Source organism: Athalia rosae, chromosome 4 (genome assembly GCF_917208135.1).
Source record: "Athalia rosae chromosome 4, iyAthRosa1.1, whole genome shotgun sequence".
NCBI classification, from domain to species: domain Eukaryota; kingdom Metazoa; phylum Arthropoda; class Insecta; order Hymenoptera; family Athaliidae; genus Athalia; species Athalia rosae.
In genome coordinates, this window is record NC_064029.1 from 8269385 (window position 1) to 8291540 (window position 22156).

Consider the following 22156-nt stretch of genomic DNA (forward strand, 5'->3'; position numbering starts at 1 on the left):
ATAATTGAGAACATGTTTGTAAAAACTAAAAATACATGTATCATCCCTCGTACACAAATCCCGCCGGCGTATAGATCGTCGAAAGTAAGATAATCCTCGCCGCCATCGAGGTCCTCGGGGGACAGATAGAATTTTTTTCCTACCCCGCCGTGGCGGACTACAAAAGTCTGTGTCGGACATCGGATATTGAAATTCACGGGAATCCGGTACAGTGGCGCACGTACGGGGTGGTATCCAGATAGGTGTCGGTTGTTTTTGATGCGCCGAATTTCGTCGAAGACAGGAGGCGAGGTGTGCGGCTGGTGGCGGTGGTGGTGGTGGGTGGTGGGTGGTGCACATGCGATTAATTGAAAAAGTACGAGTATGTGCCGCGCGTAAAGTCGGAACATAACAGTCGTGTGTGTGCGTCCGTGGAGAATGTAAGGTGTGCGAGAGTGTTTGGCGAGCGGTGCGTGTGTACGATGTGGCGCGGCGCCTCGGCACCCTTGTCTCTTCCACCCCCGACGCCCGAAAGCTCCCAACACCCCCGCCTGCACCCTTGATGCTCGCGACGCCGGCCGTTTACGTTATCGAACGAATGCGCGCGCATTGAATTTTGCGCGAGGGGCGTTCGTCTTGACTGGCGGATACCAAACCACACCAACACGACGGTTTGACAGAAGTTGCAGCTCTCCTGAGGAGCGCCCTCGAGGCTATCATCGGCATCGTATTCGGCAAAGTGTCGTAGTCGACGTGATTGACCGAGATATTGGTCACTTCGAAAATACACGGCGATACCCCAAACGGTCCTTGCTTCGGCGGTCGGTCCGAACAATCGCCGCAGAATATGTCGCAGAGATATTTCTTGGCGCGAATTCATACACGTACGCTGTGATAGTGCTGAGTTTGGCTGTATTAACACTGTGCGATGGATATTAGAAAAGCGAACCGTCGAACCGAGTCAACGAAATGATACTCGAATAAAAGATAAAAAAAAACACAAAAACAAAACAAAAACAAAACTCTCGGTATACACCGGACACGGGCGTTGGTGCAAGAGCAATCTTGAAAATAAAAGATGGACTTTCTCGCATGACCGCATCCCGCAGCTCCTGACGATCGACCAACCGTGTCACAATAGTAAACAAGTGCAGTGCTTCGACGACGCGCCATAACAGGTGAACCGTACAGGTAGAGAGCGGAGCAAGTAGTAGGGAAATCGAATGCACAACAAATAGAGAATCTGGAATTAAAAACCGAATCACTGTCATCGAGCATCGAGATCCTCGCTGGGAAACGGGAGGAGGATAGGAGGAGGAACTACGGAGTGGAAAAAGAACGAACGAAGAAGCAATCGATCGGTCCTCGCCATTTTGCTGGCGTTATACTCGTCGCGGTTGTCCGCGGTGCATCGTCCCCTTGGAAGAAGGGTCGCGACAAGGAGGAGCGCCTTCGCTCCCGAGGTTGCCAAGACCAAGACGAGGGGCCTACGGTTTCGCTGGGGGTTTTAGGGTATTGATCGTCCTCGAGGAGGGTGCCGTGTTGCGGTGCAGGGCGGCCATATTAAGTGCCCGAAGCTCAAGACCGAAGGCAGGCTGGGCGGTAGGCTGAGCGAGGTGGTGGGTCCCGCCGTGGAGGAGGCCATTGAGCCCTGGGATGCACCCTCGCTGACGGGACCCAGCGGGACTTCCACGCCGAGGCAGGCGTCACCTCCTCCGCCGTCACCCCCGTTGCCACGCACCCCGTCGTCGCCGAGTCCTCCGCGACCTCCGCGACCTCCGCCACCCCCTCCCCCGCCCCAACAGCAGACCCAAGTGCTCGTACCCTTTCGGCCGAAACTCGTGCCCGCCAGGGCCCAAACGAAAAAAATGGGCACCGTGTTGTCGTTCAGTCCGCGGGACCGCCGGGGCTCGGGATACCCCACCGCGGCTCATCAGCATCCCACCGATTTTGCCTTGAATAACTTTAATTACGAACAACTGAACAACGCGAAGAATCGGGAGAACAAGGGTACCTCGTCGGTGGCCCCCGCCCCCACGAATCAGCCGAACAATAATTCGTTACAGAACAATAACATCAATCTGAACAACGACAACGCGAGAATTATATCGGAGAAAAATGCCCTCGATAAAAACTTGAAGAAACACTCGCTGTTCATCAACGCCTTGTCGTGGAAACGGTTCAGCACAACCAACAACAACAAGAAGAAACTCGACAACAAAAATAAGAACATTACCTTCAGACAACCTCTAGACAATATTCCAATCGTTGACAAAAACAAGAACATACAGACGCCACAGGTGAGTCTATCGTTCCTATCCACTCAACTAATGCATTTGTTCTCATCATTTCCGAGGTGTACTACACTAGATGCGCGAGATTATACAGAAGGCTAACGCTCATAGACATGAATCTTTACCGAACCTCTCGATCAATTTTTGTAGTTTGAATCTTCATATTTATCCGCATACGTATCCTCGTCGTTAAACTTCCATGGGAGGTGAACGTTATTACTCTGTTATTGAACTTGCCGTTGCAGCGGAGATCTGCGATTAATAATCGCGTTGGTCCAAGTAATAATTACGTAATTTTCAATGTAGCTTAGCCCAGGGTTGTTATTAGCCGAAGATAAGGGGGGTGAGAATTATTCGTCATTACTTACTCCCACTCGGAGTACAATCGGTTTGTGTACGACCAAACTTGACGATGAATCGCTGACATTCATTCTCACCGCGCTAGAAAATTGTCCCATTGAATAATGATAGAACAAAATGTTGGATTTCGTTAAGATCGACAGCCGAAATAATCACGGCGCATTACGATTGCTCTCAGATAAAAGTACCAGTCTCCAATAACAACCACACGACGCACAATCCGACCTGTGAAAAATTGGTGCAAAAACCTCTGCCACCCGGACCAAGAAAGACTGTAATCCAGGCGTCGACTTCGGAGCTGCTCAAGTGCCTCGGTGCATACCTACACGGAAAATGTACGCGGTTGCGCGATTTCCAGGTTGACGACGCGGTCGTTTGGTTGAGGAAGGTCGACCGGACTTTACTTCTCCAAGGATGGCAGGTCAGTGTAAAAATAACCCTAGTCACCCTCCGTTCGACGACTAAATCAAGATGACCACGCACGATGCGAATCTCACATTTTGCGAGCAATGGTCCGACAGGGACGATGACTCTCGACGATAAATGTCGGGTCGGGATACCCGATCGAAATATTCCTCGTTACGCATTGTCCGTTGCCGCGGAGTCCGGATAACGGTGGCTAATTCCTTGAAATATTACCCTCGTAATGTATGCCAACAAAACAGTTTCTAATGGTCCATACGGCCGACCTGGTCGATCGTAAATATTTACGAAAGCAGCGCTCGCGCAGCCTTACAACGGCGGACGACCGGTGAATCCGCTCCTCACATTCATCCCTTGAGACTCGGACCTTTTCCCGTTATATACGCGCAGGGCGCGTCGCTCACAATATGTTACGACGACGACCACAACCCTGCCGATCGAAGGGTCGGCGTAATTGTTATTTCTCTGTCCGGAAGACGAAAAAAAAACAAAAAAGGAAAACAATTTTAAAAGTCGAATTCTCCATCGGAGAGTCATGGAAGTCTATAGTACCTTGTGCGAATTTCGATTTAAATTTGGAGGCTGTGATTACTGGGCTTTCAGTGCCGACGAACTGGTCACCGCGCCTTCGTTTGTTCGAGCTCACGACGCGCGTAGCGAGGTGATTTTTTTTTTTTTTACTCATTCTCGTATGAAAGGAACGCATGTGTTTCGGAGCGTGCAATATCGTGTCTATAGTATAGATTCGGCGGTGTACGCTTCTGGTACTGTCAGATGAAGAGGGAGCCCCGCAGCACTAAACTATGACTAGGGTCTACTACGTCCATTCACCGAAAATCCATTAGTACGAAATGAACAATGAGTCGAGGTCCTCGCCCTGTGCAGCTAGACCGAGGACCCTCAAAATCTCGACGCTTTTGACGAAAGCTATAAGAATCGCTTATTCGAGCTCTGCCCGGACCGCTGTACACTCCTGGTAAGAAAGTAACTGCAGGTACACGTTATATACCTACTCCGTGAAGTTTGCTCGAGAAATTTGGCGGACTGTATACTCGAAACCGACGAACAAACATAGGCCTCCGACGATCCGGCAGCTGTATATACCTCTGCGAGTACACCATAAGCGCATGAATTTTCGATAGCATTGCTTTGACGGGTTCACCTTGTTCGCGTAGGACCGAATTTTGGATCCGACACTTTGACGTATATTCCGTTGAATGCTGGCCGTTAATCAGATGATATAATCGGCACAATATTGCCGATGACGTAGACGACCGTCGGGGCATTTTTTACTTCGGTTAAATACGTCAGGGGCTGCTATGTGTGACGTAATATCTACACAGCGGGACGTATCATCTACGCGTGTATTGTAACATTTATACGCGATTTAATTGCATCCCTGCGTAAGGGGACGTCGTGACGCCCCGTGGCGCCGCGAACGTTAACGTCGACGCGTCGATATTCCGCATACTGAAACCGACCGTGGACCCACTAGACATCCGGAAGCTCGGTGCCGAAATCTGCGAAAAGTATAAAGTCTTAATTTTCGTCCCGGTATTTTTTTTTTTTTTTTCATTTATTTATTCATCTCGTATGATGCGCGCCTGAAGAAAATAAAAAAACTTCCAGCTGACGTCCCGATAAATTCATCATTTGAGCTACGGGAAAACAAACGCTCCGTAGTCCGACTCATGTGATGCGAGTAGATAGCAACTTTCTTTTTTTTTGAAACATCCCCCCGCACGATGGGGTTGTTTTTATCAAGATTGAAAATTCTAGGGGTGGGCAACGTTTCTTGGGCTTTGCGAGGCTGCCCGATGCGCGTAATGGGTCGTTTCGGACCCCCCGAGCCAGAAGATTTTTGGGGTCCACCGCGTTCCCGTTGGATCCGGAGAACCTCGAGGGGTGTTGAGAAATTCGAAGGGGTCACGCGCCCGCGTCTGATACGCGTGTGTGCGTGAAGTTATCTATGTGATTGCGTCGGGAACACGCGCCCGGCGCAGAGCCGATCAACCCCCTCGGGAAACGTGTGTGGAAAAATGCGTATGACTGGTGGAGGGCATTCACCCTTTGTACGTGGGGAAAAGCTGCTTTAAACTCCGGCCGTGTACCCGTTGCGGGGACGTGGGTAGGATAGGGCGTTTTTGTCCCAGAGGAATACGCGGACGGAGCCCCGGCAAATTAGGTCTGGTGAAATATTATAATTTTCAAGGGTGTTTAAAATATTTATAGAAATGGTCAGCGCCGCGCGATGATAATAAGCCGTAGCCATAAGGTATCTGTGTATTGCGCACCCTTGGAGCGCGCGGCCTGAATTTAACGAGTTTGCGTATAAACGTCGCTCGCTCGCTGAAACACTGCGGAATTAAGTTAGACGTGGCAGAAACGAGTTGCGAAAAGTTCACAGCTGTTTTGTGAGACGAACGCTTCTACTTTCCGAGAGCGTTATTATTACGCAATTATAAACATCGCGCGACCTTTGATCGGCAATTACCTTCCTTCGACTTTGCGCGCTCCCAAATATTCGCACGTGATGCACGTTCAAGTTCAATATATGTACGATTCGATTGTCAATCATTGCCGACAGATTCGATGATATAATTATCACTTTCAGTCGCGTCGAAGAAATTCGTAATCGGTAAACCGGTCGGACGAAGTAGATTAGACGCGAATATCGAACGATATTTATTTACAAGAATTTAATTGATTAACGATAATTATCTTAGAATTCTTAAGAACTACGCGCAGGAGGTAGAGGAGGCGGATGATAAGGCTCTTCTACCCAGTCCCATGTCTCAGCTGCAGTTTCGCACCAAAATTCTGGGATGCAAGGACCATTGGGATCCCGTCTTTTGTAACCCGGTTTACAGACGCATCCGTTCTTCTGACAAATCTGAGAGGAAACAATTTTTTCAAATTAGAAAACTCAGAATTTTAGTGTTCCGTAAAACTTTAAAATGTCAAATTAGATAACTCACTGGGGAACAGTACTTGACCGGTTTGAGTTGACCGCAATAAGGTTCGCACAAATTTCCGCAGGGGGTAACCATCGTGTTCGGACCGCAATAGTTCAGGCTATAATCTACGTTAATAAATGCAAGATTAAAATCGGTTCACCTGAACGGGCAAACATTAGCTCAAGAATATGGTGAAAAAAAAACAAAAACAAACAAATAACGTACGTGCAGCAGCGCCCGATATCAAGAGCGTGAAAATCGCTAGAAATTCGCGTTCCATGTTAACTTTTCGGGCGAACACAACGCTCCTCACGTTTACTTTTTACGAAAGATTATGTTCGATTCCTCTTCAATTATCGGCTTCTTTCTTATATAGCTTTACGCCCGCAGAGTTGCCGCTCTCGATCGAAACAAAATATTATTGTTTAAACAATTGTTATTTGCGACAACATGTCTTTACCGCTATTCATACATATCCAGCCATAATATAACATGCTGGATAATGCGGTGTGTGATATCATAAAGCTAAATTTCAGCGCCTAATTCTGAACAACAAGGTTCATCAAAATCTTCGTTCTAGCCAGCGCGTTGTTAATTATTTAATAACCGAAGCACGCAATGCGTAGTACGCAACCAAAAGTCAACTCTTAACTGCGCAGCAAAAAGCTCTGCTGGGTGAAAATTCGTTTGGGAGATTGAAAATTTCGACGTCAATTTTTTGTAATTTACATTCAACGACATTCTGTGCGACTAATTGCGAGTGCAGACTTACCGGTCGACAAAAAATCACTCGGGATTTATTTCGTGCGCATCAGAACAATTGCGAAAGGATCAGGGCTCGTGAGGAATATGGAATTTGTCAACGATATTTACGCTTGATAATTTTTTTAATCGTATTTGCTACAGCAAAAATTAAACCAAGTACAGAAACCGATAGAAGAATTATCCCGCCAAATTTATTCGGAGTACAATTCCTCATCGAAATTCAAAGTCCTTCTGATACAATTTTCAAAAAAAAACCTAAATTCTGTGATCTCGTCGTTTTTTTCCTGAGTGATCCTTCTCAGCGACTCAAGGGCTGTTTGCATCGAAAGTTAGTCTTGGATAGCCAAGTTTTCAGGCGCAACCATCGGTTCCATTCCGTACCTGGAGGAGAAGATTTTTTAATCAAATGCGAATCATGTCAAAACCAAGTGAATAATCGAGTAGCTCTACTCACAACTGGACAGAATCTATAACCTTGGCGCGAGGGTTGAAGAGCTGCATTGAAAATATGCACAAGCACTTTGTTACATTCACAACGGAACGCAGAGCCTGTAACGAAATCACGTGCAAAGCGGTAACGAGATAGATTTTTTATATTAAACCGTTGAGACTACGCCGACGATAACAAAGCTTCTTTGGAGTGTTTGAAATTTGTGAATCTTACCTGCGACAGTCGCGAAAGCCAACGCGACAAATGAACGGTGTTCGATATTAGCGTTTGCAAATATATCCGATAATGCGATAAATGAGTATTTGTCTCTTACAATATATATACCCACGTAACATTGTTTTGACAAAATGGCTACAGCCTGCGACGAGCTACTGTTATTCCAAATGGTTCGTTCAACGGTCTTGCTTATTTTTTTGTGTAATTCACGCAAACGTTTCACGGTTTCTCGTTCTCTCGCAGCCGAGATAGAAAAAAACGTAAAAAATGTCCGTCGGCCAATAATTGGATTTTCGAAAGTGTAACCCGGAGTTCGTTAGCGTCACTATACATGGCTTAATGAATCATTAATGACCAGATATCGACCTCGCCTTTCGAGTTTAAGTAATTCATTGGCGATGTATACGAATGTAGCCACGGAGTGAGATCGTTAATTACTATCGGTCGGAAGCAAAATTATTCATTTCATTTCGCTGTTGGAGATAGAAAATCAGGTTATATTGTGTGCCGAGTCTTTCTTCGTCCTTATCGATCTTTTCTTTCCTTTTGCATAATTATGACGAACCTCTAGAGTCAAAAGCGAGAGGGTCGAACAAGGCTGGGGTTTTAAAAAGTTCTCTGGGTAGTTATATAGTCAAAAATAGAGTACACTTGAAGTAAAAAATTTACTTTAGCTTATAATTCTCGTTAAAATTACGTTATTCACAGTGAATAGACTAATTATTATTTATCGATGAAGGTGAATCTGTCATCGTGCGATGTCCTCGAATTATTTCCGTTCCCTTCTTTCGATTTTCATACAAAATTCACGACGGAATTCAGATTTCTTGTGAGCGCGCCTTAGCCAGCCGCTTTCCGTATCAGCGGAGACAACAAATCGTACAATTCATCTGAAAGAAGCAAATTCGAATTCCAAATCAGAAGAGCGACGAAGGTGAAGAATTCAATCAACCAGTGGAACTCGGCTCACCCATATTGATTAGAGAATCGGTACCCATTTTCGCAAAATTGTCTCGCAGGGTGTTCAATCTCGTGATCGTGTCATGAGCAGCTCTTACCTTGTCCCCCGCGCGATTCCGCATGTTATCTGCACGTCAGACGTATCGTTTGTTAGTTTCAATATAACGACAAATAAGGGGACCACTGATTGTTCTACTCACGAGAAATTATTATCCAACTTATAACCCCTAATATCACGCTGAACTTGGATGGCATTTTGTACAATTGCAGCAACGGCCGCGTCCAATGCGGAAGAAATTTTTATTTCGTCTACAACTTCGAGACTCGTTCATATCTGGCAGATATTTTTATCGAGCTTATACTATCTGGATATATTTTTACACAGGGGAAAACAATTTGTTTGAACAATTGCAGCGAGACAGTTGTACCCTCTGCACACATTTGTCGCTCACTTAGCAAATAATTAAATTGCCAGACCGAAACAGATGTCCAGTCATGCAGTTCCAAGAATATATTTTGTGTTTAATTTGAGTGTACTTGAACCACGAAACGATCGCGTGATTTTCAATGGCTGAGAAGTAGACCTTCCGGTATAAAGATAACATTTCTATTTTTCGCAAAGATCGTTCGGCCGACGATGGGGCGTTAATAGTGTGGATGGAGAAGGGGGTGTTCCGATTCAATCGAACTGTTCGGGCCATCGGCTACTTTTATTTGAACAATTACAATCGATTCCAACGATCGATATGCGCAATCATATACGTTTCTTACCCGATCACGTCACACTCGGTTCGACAAGTCAAGGCTAATCGAGCCAAGGTAAATATTTCCACGTTGCATCTTCATGGCTTCAACATTTGATATCCTTGTTCAAAATAGTAGAACTGACTCGCGGGGTATGAATGCTGCACTGTGAGCGCCGAAAACCGCAACTTGAAATATACGTACCTATCTCGAATTTCACTCGAGCTTTTTCCTTCTTGTCGCGAATTTTAGGCAGTCGCGAATAACGCTGATATCCCTTGTGTTTTCGATCGTTGTTTTTTTTTTTTTCCCTTTTTTCGCAAACGAATGACAGCAATATCCCGTGCCCTTTCCGGCGACCCAGCGAAAGAATTTGATTCGCAATACCTGATTGCTGCAGGGTCACGACTACTACTGTCGCCGTTCGAGTGATTGACGACCGAAATAATGCGACCAGATCGGAAAGTCCGAATGTCGGAGGATCGAAATTTATGGTACGAAACGACCGGCTGAAGCGTACCGACCAGCGACGTGGATTCCTCGGATCAATTTATAGTTTCGATCCGGTAATTAATTAATCCACACGATCGCCTTCGCGAAGTGCAAAGACAAAAAAGCAAAACTACCCAAATCGTTTCGAAAGTGTTTCGCCGGTGCAAAGGTATAATAGATCAGGCAAACGGCTCCGAGTAAACCAATTCTAGAATTTGGCTAGACCAGACCATTCGGTGGCCTTTGATTTCGCCGCTATTGAGTGGTGATTTATGTCGAACAACGTCGAAGACTCGAGGTCTGTAGAATTTTCTCGCCTAACGGTGGTATTCTCTCGGTGTTGACGATGTCACGTTGGTCCCCCAGCACTATATTAGCGAGAGGTGAAGACTCGTGCCGACGAGAATCATGAGAGAGAATCCAATTAGCGGGGAACCCATATCAATATTTCTGGGCTCGTGCAGGAGCTCTCCATCCGTCCTCGAGAACGCGTACTCGAGCGGAGCGAACGAATTTTCTATCGACGCTTATCACGCGGATCAAGGGCGTTGGGATAGTCGGGCACTCGAGCCGCGCGTACAGTTCTCGGTGGTTTACAACCACGTGTACGAAGCCAAAAAAATCTTATTATCTCCCACACACGCCGCAGACCCTCGTTAGTTTCGAATCACATAGCGATAAAAAGGCGGCGGGTCGCGGGAGCTCAGCTGCCGGGTACGCGATGATCCGAGATATCCTCGTGCTTTTTTTACCTCCGCGACGAAACGCCGTACGTTGTGCAGCCCTGCAGCCGACTTCTCGAAACCTCATAAAGTCGAAATCTGAATTTAATTAGCGCACAGGGAGTTCGTGTCAAGGCGGATCCGCCCGTTACACCTCGGATTGCAGTTGCGGTACGCCTGCAAAAGCGAACGCCCGCAACACGTAGATCGGAGTATACGATGAACGAGAGTAGGAAATTAAATGAACTGCAGGGAAGGCCCCCGGGGGCGAAAATGGTTTCCTTTCGGGTGAGTCACGACGAACTGCAGAGGGAGCCTCCCTCAAGATGACCGTAAAAAAATTCATGCCCGCGCCGAATATCGATGTCAATAACACCCGAATTACGTCTACCAATCTCTGCTTCCACGTGCTGCGCTTACATTGTTCGACCCCAGAGTACATACATACCTACCGATCGATTCATCTTGGATTATTCCTTTTTACCGTCGTTGCTCGGAAATCGTTCGACTTTGTCACCGTGGGCAACATCGTACTTCGAAACGTAAACAAGATATTCGTGACCCAAGAAGCACCGCTAGGGACGAATACAATGTCGAGGGACGGGAACGGGGATCGCGTAGTTCTCCAGGGTGAGGTAGAGTCGAACGGGGAAAGGTAGGGCACCAACCCCTTGGAGTATCGACCGAATGACGGCGGGTAGAACGGGGTGGGCAGACCGTATATATACGTGTATGTCGTCCGTCCAGACTTTGACTGGAGAACCTTCGAAAAATAGTCGGACGATACACGTCCCGGTATAGGAAGTAAAAATACGTTCGTACGTCTACATATTTCAGGAAGGGTAGATTCGCGGTAACGATCGTATAACGCGAAAAGGATCGTGATATAATTTCGCGAAGGAATGCGACGTGTAACCGCGAAGTAAGCGTCACCGGGTGTGACCCTGTTTATTTTTTTACCGGCTTCTCCGTTAGTCCGAAGTTCACGTGCTAGACGGACACGATGTAAAGTCGTTTAAAAATAGGTGGCGAGGTGCGCCCTGGCTCCGACGTAACGATACGACGTAACGTACGAACCGACGTCCCGATATCATAAATTCCCAAGAAATTGATTTTCATTTCACTAGTAGCTGCACGCACTGTCGCCAGACGCACGCGCGTCGTCCCAACTTCCAACGAATTGTTCGTGTCTAGTGCCGAGTAATTGTTGGGCGCATCTGGAATTCGGGCAATCCATCTAATAACCTTTTTCCCCGAATTCTATGCGACGCGAAAGGGTGCCGCCTCGTCGGATATTCAAATTAGTAACTTCGGGGAATCCGGAGTAGTTGCTAATCGTCGATAATCGGCGAGTTATTTAGTCATTCCAAAACTTAGCTGTGTAAATCGGTGTAATCCGGAGCATCAGGCTTTGAAACTTTTACAATTTCCAAAAATTTCGAATTTCAGCATGTTTGCGTTTGTGAACGTCGAATTGCGCATTCGTGCGCGCTAAACATGCTCGAGTGTGTACGTGGCTTAGATTTCCATACTGAAAAACAAAATTAGTGAACATCCCGAGAGATCTGAGAACATCTTATAAATATTTTGCATCACCAAATGGTCTCGCACTTTCAGCATTTATTTCTAACGACGTTTGAGATGTTTTTGATCCACGCATTTTTCACGAGAGAAAATTCCCGGTTATTATATGCTTACTCTAAGGGTATAAGGGCATGGTTCGGAGTTAGTAGGTGCTAAAACAGCGAAGATTTGCAGTGTACAAAATACGGTTGATTGCAAAGCGGCAGCAGGTTGCCGGTTAGAACGTAGCGTATCGGGGGCATCGATCCTGTTAGTCGGGTCAACGAGAGGCCTCACCGACGTCGAGGGTGCGACGCACACCTTCGACTTCGGAACTACCTCCCGGTCGATGTACCCTGCACGACGTCGAGATCCCGCCGGATTCGTCTAACCACCCTCTGCCCTGATTTACCGTCACTTCCTCGATGGTTTCGCTCATTCCGTGGAAACATTGAGTTATGTACCGATGCCGCGAGATATTCCCGACGGAAATTAGCGCGGGACACCCCCGAGCAAATTGTATCAACACCGGGCGATATCGAGATACGACGAGTCACCGAGGTTCTCACGAAACCCTATTGTTGCCGGTCGCGAATCATTTTTCCTTCGCGTACTTCGCTCGGCTTTCTTTTTCCGTATCCACCGTCCGTGGACCAGACATTTTTCGATTCGCAGCATCACCCGGAGTCGGTCGTCCCTGCCTCGTATACTCTGCTCCCCAGATGAACTAGATACCTGGGGAACACGATCGATGCCCCAGATGAATGCGGTCGCAGCTAACGCGACCTGAATCGCTCGCTTCTCTTGCCTGACGAATTTATTTCTGTAGCATGTATGTGTATACATATTTTTGAAACGCCCGTAACGAAGCGACCTCGAGATCGCGGAGATTTTTTTCACCCTCGTTTCGAAGCTTTTCGTCTCTCTTATCGCTGTCACGAAGTGGGAAATTTAGTTGAACTAAAACATTCATGGATGCAAATACATTGAGAAATTTTTGAGAAATGATGTACGTAGTTGAAAAGTAAAGTAACATTATGCATCCTAGTGCTTCTGTCGTGTAATACCGCGTATTTGTATTCACAGCTATTATAATATCGCGAACTTTTTCACTGAATTTTTTAGAGCTCCGCCTGGAACTGAGAATATTGAAACCATCTCGACTCGAGATGCCAGATTTTCAGTAGCAAGGAATCTCGAGTTCCGAGAAGTTATGTACATCTGGAGAGTAGTTTGCATCGTCAGTTTCGCGTGGGTATAAAGTTTACAAAGTTCCGAAAATAAGGAGGAATGTATACGAGGTTTGGAAGAACCGCCCGAACTAATATTCAATGAGAATCCTTAGCGGTATAACAAGTGAAAAGTTATGCCAATTTATACCGTATGACCCATATAAAGCTATTAGAAAAACGTGACTCTGAAATTAACCGTATCGATTAGTCGCCCATCTATATCCGTCCTAAGTCTCTAGACGTAAACTACTTGTAAGCCCTAAAAAACACGCGACACACGAGGCATGACTCACAGTTTCGTCTTATGCGAGCAAACAGGCTCCGAAGGTTACCTAAACCCGACCGATCGGATAAACTTTCTTCACATGACTGCGTATAATCGAGTAAAGAGAGCAACACTAACAAAGAGGGAGAAAAACATCCATCCCGTCTTCGTGCGACAACAAGACCGAATAGCCCTCTCAAATGGCTCTGGCTCGAAATCCTGAAAAAAAATATCCAGACAAAAAAGAGATAGCCTGCAGGACACTAAATGATTGGTGGGATTATTAGGGTATACCAATCAGTGCCCCATCGTCTAGACTCAAGACGGTGGACCGAGGATCTGACCTTTGTAGTCATTTTTTTTCTCTTTCATCTCCTTTGTACATATAAAGAGGGTTTCCGATTCGACTGAAGAATTAGCACACGCGTCAGAGTAGTTAATTGCGGTATTCGATCGGTGACCCTGATCGGCAATGATTGGGATTCGATTACGTGGTGTCGGATTATGAAAATCGTCATCACGCCCGATCTTATCGATCATTTCTAAGAGTTCATTTTCTCGTCTCTAACAGGATGTTGCCTTCATCAACCCCGCGAACGTTGTGTTCGTGTACATGTTGGTGCGAGAATTGGTCGACGGCGAAGAGGCGTCGGAAAAAGAGCTTCAGGCTACCGTATTGACGTGCCTCTATCTGAGCTACAGTTACATGGGTAACGAGATAAGCTACCCCCTGAAACCGTTCCTCATCGAGGACAACAAGGACAAATTCTGGGACAGATGTCTCCTAATCGTTAATCGACTCAGCGCTAAGATGCTCCGCATCAACAGCGAGCCCGGTTTCTTCACGGAAATATTCACCGAACTCAAGGTAAGACCCGGTGATTTTGATTAATTACTGTGATTGCGATTCGGACGATGATTGAAAAATATCTCTATCACCCTCAGGCCTGCGGAACCGGAGAGCGAGGGACCTTGCCTGGGAGCGGTTTGGAACGGAGTCTCGTCGTCTCCGGAATCGCCGTCCCAACCAAGGCAGCTTGACGGAGTTACACACACCTGTTGGTGCGCATCGCCAGGCACGGCTGCGACGTCACGACGCTCTGACCGTCAGGGCAGCGACGAGGAGGAGCCATCGCGGCCTGAGCCATCCCCGTCAACCTCGGCGACGTGTCACCAAGTCGGAGTACGTAGGGCGGAGGAAACGCGTCGTAAAAAAACCAGCCCTTACACCATCGAGGATTTAGATGCCATAGAGCCAGCTCCTCTGCAGGAAACTGAACTCGGAGCGGCGGCTTCGGCGTCCACCTTGCAATGCAGCTGCGGCGGTTCGGAACGTCCGCTTCGTCAAGTGGAAACGATGCGGAAACACCGGAGCGCGGAGACTCGTTGGGCAAACAGTTTTCTATCTCCGGAGGAACCGCGGTGGGATCGTCGCGGTCGAGGCACCAAAGGAGCGGAGTTCATGTGGGAACTTCACACCTCCCACACCGACGTGGATATCGCCAGGAGTTCACGATCGAAGTGCAGCTGTCACAGTCTGACCTCCGACGATGACAATTACCGGACGACGGACAGGGGGGATTTGCGGAAACATCACAGCGCTGAGACCGACAAATGGAGTCTTCATCCGGACGCCGGCACCTCCCGGCATCACCTCAGAAAGCACAACAGCGACGACACTAGAATGGCACGCGACGATTCGAGGTGGACTCTTCAGGTTCCCGAGGTTTTACCGAATCCGAAGACTCGCTGCACTTGCTCAAAGGGTAAACGCCTCTCCTTGTCTCCTGGGGATTCCCGACCATCTGGGGTTCTGCAAGGGGACACCGCGGCCAAGTGGGTCTACCATCCGCAGCCCACGACCCCCGAGGATCAGCCGACCTCGAAGTCCGTGGCCAAAAAACACTCCGAAACTAAAGTGGAGGTCAAAAGTCCGAACGTCAGAGTAAAATCCTCGGGAAGGGAACTCAAGAGGCAAACAAGGGTGGACCAAGGTTCGACGAAACGGTGGGAGCCGAAGGAACGAACATTCCCCGACGACGAGATACGCAAAATCACGCAGTCTCGATGGGCCGGTAAAACGCATTTATCTCTTCCGACCCAAACGCAAGGGGCGAGCTGGTTCGGGGGTCAAAAATCTTTGGGCGAAACTAATTTTGTCGGTAAAAATTCATCGGTGAAAGAGAAACAAAAGTCTGCGATGTCCAAGAGTCTATCACCAGAATCGATAGTGATCGACCGGACGTCCTTGAGGCTCGACGGCATCGAAGCTACCGTCGGAAGGCAAGCGTTTCCGGAAATAGCGGTCACCGATGTGAAATGGACACCCTTCGAGAGCAGATCTCCTTTGCCCAAGGTGGGCAACGCCAGAAAAAGGGAGCAGAAGGTCGCCGACGCCAAATGCAGGACCCCCATCGACGATCCAACGGAAAACTGGTCTCCCTTCCGGCATGTCACACCGACGTTTTTTCCTCCGCTACCTCAACGGTCGCCGCAGACGGACGACGACGGAAGATGGAAACTTTTGAACCAGATATCCCCATTCCCGATTTACCAAGGTGCCTGGAAGGAATATTCTCCCCCGGCTGAAGTCCAACTCAAAGTTCCGAGCCCAGAAAAACCTTTGACGTCGCGCTCTCCGACCCCGTCTTCGAAAATCATCGACCTTGAATTACCTTCGGAAAAATTATCGACCACTAGACGTACCAAGTCTGAAGAAGTACCCGTCGAACCATCGGAATCTAGAAACCGTCAACGACCTCAACTGGTTCGTTCCAAGGCCCTTCTTGAGGTGCCGACGATGGACGCTGCGAAAAGATCGCTCAGCGAGGAGGTACCTCGTTACCGAATGAACGAAATAACCCGAGGTCCGAATCGCGCGAAGAGCGAAGAGGGTCCGAATTACGGTGATCCCTGGTTCGCGAATAACTTGGCATCCGAATCAACGGAGTTGTGTCAATACGTAACGACCGTCTAGTCGCACACGGGAATGATGGTAAAAAAAACAAACCTGCCCCCGATCCGAAAAGCTATACGATATGAAATATAGTGACTTGGATGAAACAAAAGTCCCAATCAGCAGGAAAGCCTATACCTTTACCTATAAAGAGAAACATGTATCGCGTTGTAATATAGTTGAGTAAAAATACCGATCACAGCTATATCATAAGCTGCTCGGTCTTGCAGATCAATCTTTACCGATTAACGGAGAATTTTGAAGATCTTTCTTCAGCCGAGCCTCGAGACAACGATACGAATGTACGACTCGATGATAATGCCCTGAAAATTCCTAATAATATTAGAGAAAAAGAAGAGAAGAAATCAGAAGAATATAGTGGACGTAGCTGGGTATAAGGCGCGATGGTTTTACCTCTGCAGTCGGAGTCTTTCATTATGCGCGTTTATTATGTGTATAGTAAAAGTGACTCAAATTATCTGTAAGCGTTTGCTTCAGGATCTCCAATAACATCGCGTACGGAGAAGCCAATTAATGGCGATCCGCGCGAGCAACTTATTAAGTATATAATAAAACAAAGTCTGGCGACGTAGTTCGTAACAATGAAAATTAATAATGTTATAATAACAAGCTAGATCGTAAGTAGATGTAACCCAAAGACGACAGTATCCAAAAACTGAAGAAAAAAGAAAACGAAAAAGCGAAAAAAAAAAAAGTAATCGATAAATAAATAAACTAATAAAACGGAGAGGAGAAAGTTGATGAGAAGGCGAATTAAATAAGGAGTACTTAAAAGTCACAACTATTTATATAATAATGTAAAATGATGCTCACGAACCGATGAACAATCCAAGTGAATTGAGAAGCAAATTACCCGCTAAAATTGCGGGCACTGCCCGCTCACAATTGACCCCATTGTTCGTTTCGATTTGATTTATCATATGATATGATGGATTTAAAAAGTAAAATGATGATGACGACGACGACGACGACGACGACGACGACGATGATGATGATTCGATGAAAGTTTGAGCTGCGCGAGATGGGTACGTGATGTCGTGTACGTACTTTACGTGCATTACGACGAACTGCAGTAGAACAGACGAGCCATACCTGATACGAGTATTTTCAACAAATACTTTTCATCTATAGGAGTGGAGTCGTCAGTGAGAATGAGTTTGTTTTTCGAATTACGCATGTCTCGTAAATTTCGTATTAGTTTGGTGGCCCAAGGAGGTATATGAGGTGGCCCAGTGCCGGCGCGTGCAATATTAATTAGAATAAATTTTAGCTAATTAAGTGGTAACGAGGTTAAATCCTTACATACCGCTGTTATTATACGATGACGATGTATGAATTATTTGTTGACTTTAGGTTGATCGCGTGCTGCCAGTACTCAATTTATAAGTTGCGATTTGACGAAGGAGCGTTAAATAATTACAACGCCGTTATGAAGGATCAAGAAATATTATATAAAATGGTTCGAAACCTTTGAGTCCTGCCGTACTATATATCGTGTATAATATATATGATACGACAATTCGAGAAAAAAAAAAAAAAAACCAAACGATGATGAACAATATTATGAACAATAATATTTGTATTGTCGACCATTTACTAGCTATATATTTCATTACATTATTTTACGGTATATCTGTGATCACTGCATTTGTTACATTATTACGATTCGTACGATGCTTATTTTCTAAGACTGTTTAGTTATTTATTTGATTATTCGCCCTTTCCCAAGTGATACAGGTGGTAATATACGAATCCCTGGTATTTACCTACCTGCAACTTATAATATTGTAAGAGAGAAAAAAAAAACCTTGTAAAATGTCAGCCGTGCGATCACGTACATCAGAATATGATGATGCGATCGAAAGCGGTTGTGCAGGATATCTGTATCTTTGACTGCAGCCTAACGCGACCAACACGTCGTTAAAGAAATTTGTAGTAAAATAAATTATTTTCTAAAAATTACCAAAAAAAAAGATGAAAAAAAAGAAAAATTAATAATAATTGAAAAATAAAATTGACAAAGATGAAAAAAAAAATAAATAAAACAAGTAAAATAAAATAAAAATAAATGAACAAACCAACAATCGAGGCATTTTTATCCTCGTTCAGCGTGACGCAATTCTATTTTTACGCTGTCTGTTTTATTTATTACGTACTTGTAGTACCTATACTTACCTAGGACCCACGTGTTAAGTGTCGTTAAGGAACAGAACGTAGGTATAAATTGTATACATACGTGGATAAGTTGATATTATAATGTAATATATATTTTTAATTGGGCTGGGCCGGTCCTGAACGCAGTGACTAACAATAAGTTATTCAAGATTATATACATCCCGCTCCTAATGGACACCCAAAAGTTCAAACGTTGGCAACATTTCGAAATCATTTGTCATACGATATTCGCAAACTTATCCCAATTTTCTAAAAGCTATTGCGCAATGAATTTCGTACGATATTATTCTATCAACGGATAAGTTCAGAGTGCGCCGACATGATTTAGAGTTTATGATTTCGACTGTCATCGAGAACCAGGAGTCCTTTGGGATAGGGATTTATCTGTAAATGTAGTCGGTGCTTCCGAACTTGACGCTTAGCCCATGATTTACGATATTTTACACGAGACGTTACGAGGTAACGTTTTTAAAAACGAAGGCCGTGGGACTTTATGAAAGAAGGCTGATCGTGATGAGTAGGTGGGATTATCTGAACGATTATAATCCTACACGAGGCATTGAATACTTAATATTATTTATAAGTCAGAGGCACGTAAATGCTATTCGGTACAGTATATCAGTGCTGCTAGTAGCATAATGAAACAGATTCAGCTGAAGCCAAAATAGTTAATTATACATTAATTAATTAAATACTCAAATACCAGAAAAAAAAGACAAAAAAAGCAACAAAAAAAAAGAAATGTTAAATTATAAACATACTCCTGTGTAAATCATTTGCAATTTACAAATCATTTAGTATTTCGAAATATTCAATTAGCTAATTCATATGAGATATAATTATAATTAATTAATTAATTAATTGGCAGAGTGACAATTATAACGTTAGATAATAGAACTACTAAGTATTATCTACAGATAATAGAATGTATTCCAATCTTATCCGTTACTATGATCATTATTGTTAAGTTGCTTCTTGAATATATTCTTACGGTGAAGCTCGTATCTAGTTTGAATTTTTTTAGTATTTTTTATTTAAAAAAAATTCATAAGTTTATGATATTTTGTGATCTGAACTTAAATGAACCTAAATGATATGGCGCGTTGCAGGAATATTTAAAACCTGCGTAGAGTGATGCATTATCTGTACAACAATACAATATACAACCCATAACATGAGGTAAATGTTGATTTGTTTAAATAAATGTAAGTTTGAAAATTCATTCACTCATGACTCCAAAATTATCTTATGTCATTGTTAACACTCGCAATCGATGCTTTCAAGATACGCATCGACTGATACCAGCTGTGCAAGAATTGGGATTTGATTTTCTGAAGTCAATCGGCGTAGTTCAGCAGATGGATACTTTGTACTCATTAATGGCCAAACATACATTGGGTGTGTGGATTTGTATTGAGGAAACGATATTTCGAAACGATGCTCAAGTACCGATGGATAGATTGAAATGTTTAACAATACATGGCAATTTTGGAGAGCTGACTTTCGTGTCGCATAGTACAGGTCAATCAAGTCACCGGACAGGTCATCTGATTCTGCCTTCCACCTGCAGGCTTCTATTCCTAGGACAAAGTTCTATCGGGATCTTCGTTTGATTTTTGTTATCAACAAAACGTAAGTGAAAACTACACACTTAAATGTAAAAGAGAAGAAATCGAGTCCCCAAAGTTTAGTGCACCGTAAATTCCCTCCTTCGGAAGCTCTGAAAGTTTCTGCATACGAAATCGGTATTTAAAATGATGTACCAGATGTACCCTTGAAAATATTCATGTCTTTCTCTGCTCGTGAACACATTTTCAACATGATCTAGAAACGAAAAACAAGCAATGACTTGACTGATTGAAGGTGGATCAATTTGATTCACGAACTTCAATATACGTCAGCATCCTGTCACTTGAACGGTTTGAATAATATTCAGTTTCTGGTCCCAGGAATCACAAAAAATCTAAATCTAATGCCTTGGCAAGTGAATTGAGCTACCCCCAAAATTAATTATGGTATCTTTATTTCTCGTTTCGAAAAAGTTGTCTGCGCATCAGAATTGTAAGTGATTGAGTTTCTATTTATTGAAATGATTATAGACGCATTTAAGCTGACTGAAATCCTGAAAATCTGCTGAAAGCAAGTTCGTGTTGGCGCTGATTTGGTGCGTAATCCACCGTGGCAGTACCATCGTTGACTGAACCTTGGTACTTATCTTCAGTCAACGGTACAGTGGCGTTGACTGAAGATTGGTTTCAGTCAACGAAAATGGTACGTCATCTGGACTACGAGTACTAATCTTCAGTCAACCGTTGACTGAAGATTGAGTCAACGCTACGAGTACCAGCGTGTTCTTCTTTATCGATGTTTGCGTTTATTACTCAACATGGCCACGTATCACGATGGCCGCCCTCAACAAAGAATTGAACGAATACCTGCTTAGCAATAAGAATGAAAAGCAATTTAAAATCAGTTTACCATCAGTGTCAATTCCCAAACCATCTTTGGGAAAATGGCTAGGCAGAGGCGAAGAGGAGTCAAAAGAGGAAGCTGGATGGCTCAAAGGAACTCAAAAAGACTGTTGTCCTAGTATGGTTCGTATTATTGTCACTACTCATAACCCTGATCAAATGTCAAGTTTTACTTTGCACTTTGAATTTTTAAATCTAAATTTAATCCTTTCTCATGTTTATCTCCCATTATAGACAAGACTACAACGACTGACGGCATTTGCCTTATGCACTTTCATGGGAATACTCTGTTTCTGTATGTCCGCCATGTATATACCAGTACTACTTTTGAAAGCGAGGAAATTTGCTATGCTGTACTCAATGGGCAGCGTTTTCTTCTTAATGAGGTACTAGTGACCGTTCATTTTTTCAAGATATTACACAGTTACCCTGATTCATTTCTTTCTTTCATTTTGTTCCAGTTTTTGCTTTCTGTGGGGACCAATGAGTTACTTGCGATCACTGTTTACAGCCGAAAGAAGGTGCTTCACGATTTCATACTTCACTACATTAATTGGCACGCTGTATTGCGCACTCCATCTGCAATCCACACCGTTAACGGTATTGTGTGCAGTTCTGCAGCTGATAGCTATGCTATCGTTTTTAGTCAGTCACATTCCTGGAGGCACAACAGGGCTCATGTTTTTTACAAGAATGTTCAAGTCCTCTGTGAGTTCCACTCTACCTGTATGATTGTCTGAGAAATTTGCTTCGTTGGAAATACTTGAACGCAACTGATTGAATGATGACTGGATGACTACTATAGGGATATTCAAGACCTTTACTGGAATTTTTGAATACTATGGATCCACTGGATTACCAAACTCTGTCCTTGTAATAAATAACTTATTTATAAATCTAGATAATTTTCAAGACTGTAATGTTATTGTATTATAACGAATACATTTACTTGTATGTTAAATTAACTAATTATTGTTTTTTTTTACAAAAATTTAATTTATCAATACCTGTACCGTAAATTGGCATGCTATTCGAATGACGAAGATTTTGAATTAATTGCATGGTATCGATTAATATGGTCGGTGCAAATGCGATATATATCGACGTTCG

At 44.5% G+C, this 22156-nt stretch overlaps 4 protein-coding genes across 4 annotated transcripts; 3 read left to right on the forward strand and 1 right to left on the reverse strand.

The window, feature by feature from the left end:
• The first annotated feature begins 372 nt into the window (after window positions 1–372).
• Window positions 373–14508, forward strand: LOC105684431 (cyclin-dependent kinase 5 activator 1). The gene is made up of 4 exons (XM_012397755.3): window positions 373–2279; window positions 2812–3054; window positions 13995–14291; window positions 14369–14508. Exons 1-4 carry the CDS (start codon window positions 1848–1850, stop codon window positions 14462–14464), a joined length of 1068 nt encoding a protein of 355 aa, XP_012253178.2. The 5' UTR covers window positions 373–1847; the 3' UTR covers window positions 14465–14508.
• Window positions 5722–6399, reverse strand: LOC125500713 (venom serine protease inhibitor-like). Its single transcript, XM_048654433.1, has 3 exons — window positions 6239–6399; window positions 6035–6138; window positions 5722–5949 (listed from the first exon to the last, which is right to left on the reverse strand). The coding sequence occupies exons 1-3, from the start codon at window positions 6291–6293 to the stop codon at window positions 5788–5790; spliced, it is 321 nt and encodes a 106-aa protein (XP_048510390.1). The 5' UTR covers window positions 6294–6399; the 3' UTR covers window positions 5722–5787.
• LOC112694985 lies at window positions 14462–19797 on the forward strand. The gene has a single exon (XM_025746828.2). The coding sequence runs from the start codon at window positions 14781–14783 to the stop codon at window positions 16398–16400; it is 1620 nt and encodes a 539-aa protein (XP_025602613.2). The 5' UTR covers window positions 14462–14780; the 3' UTR covers window positions 16401–19797.
• A 1127-nt stretch (window positions 19798–20924) lies between these two features.
• Window positions 20925–22011, forward strand: LOC105684433 (protein transport protein sft2). The gene is made up of 3 exons (XM_012397759.3): window positions 20925–21169; window positions 21281–21432; window positions 21508–22011. The coding sequence occupies exons 1-3, from the start codon at window positions 20978–20980 to the stop codon at window positions 21776–21778; spliced, it is 615 nt and encodes a 204-aa protein (XP_012253182.1). The 5' UTR covers window positions 20925–20977; the 3' UTR covers window positions 21779–22011.
• Window positions 22012–22156: the final 145 nt, after the last annotated feature.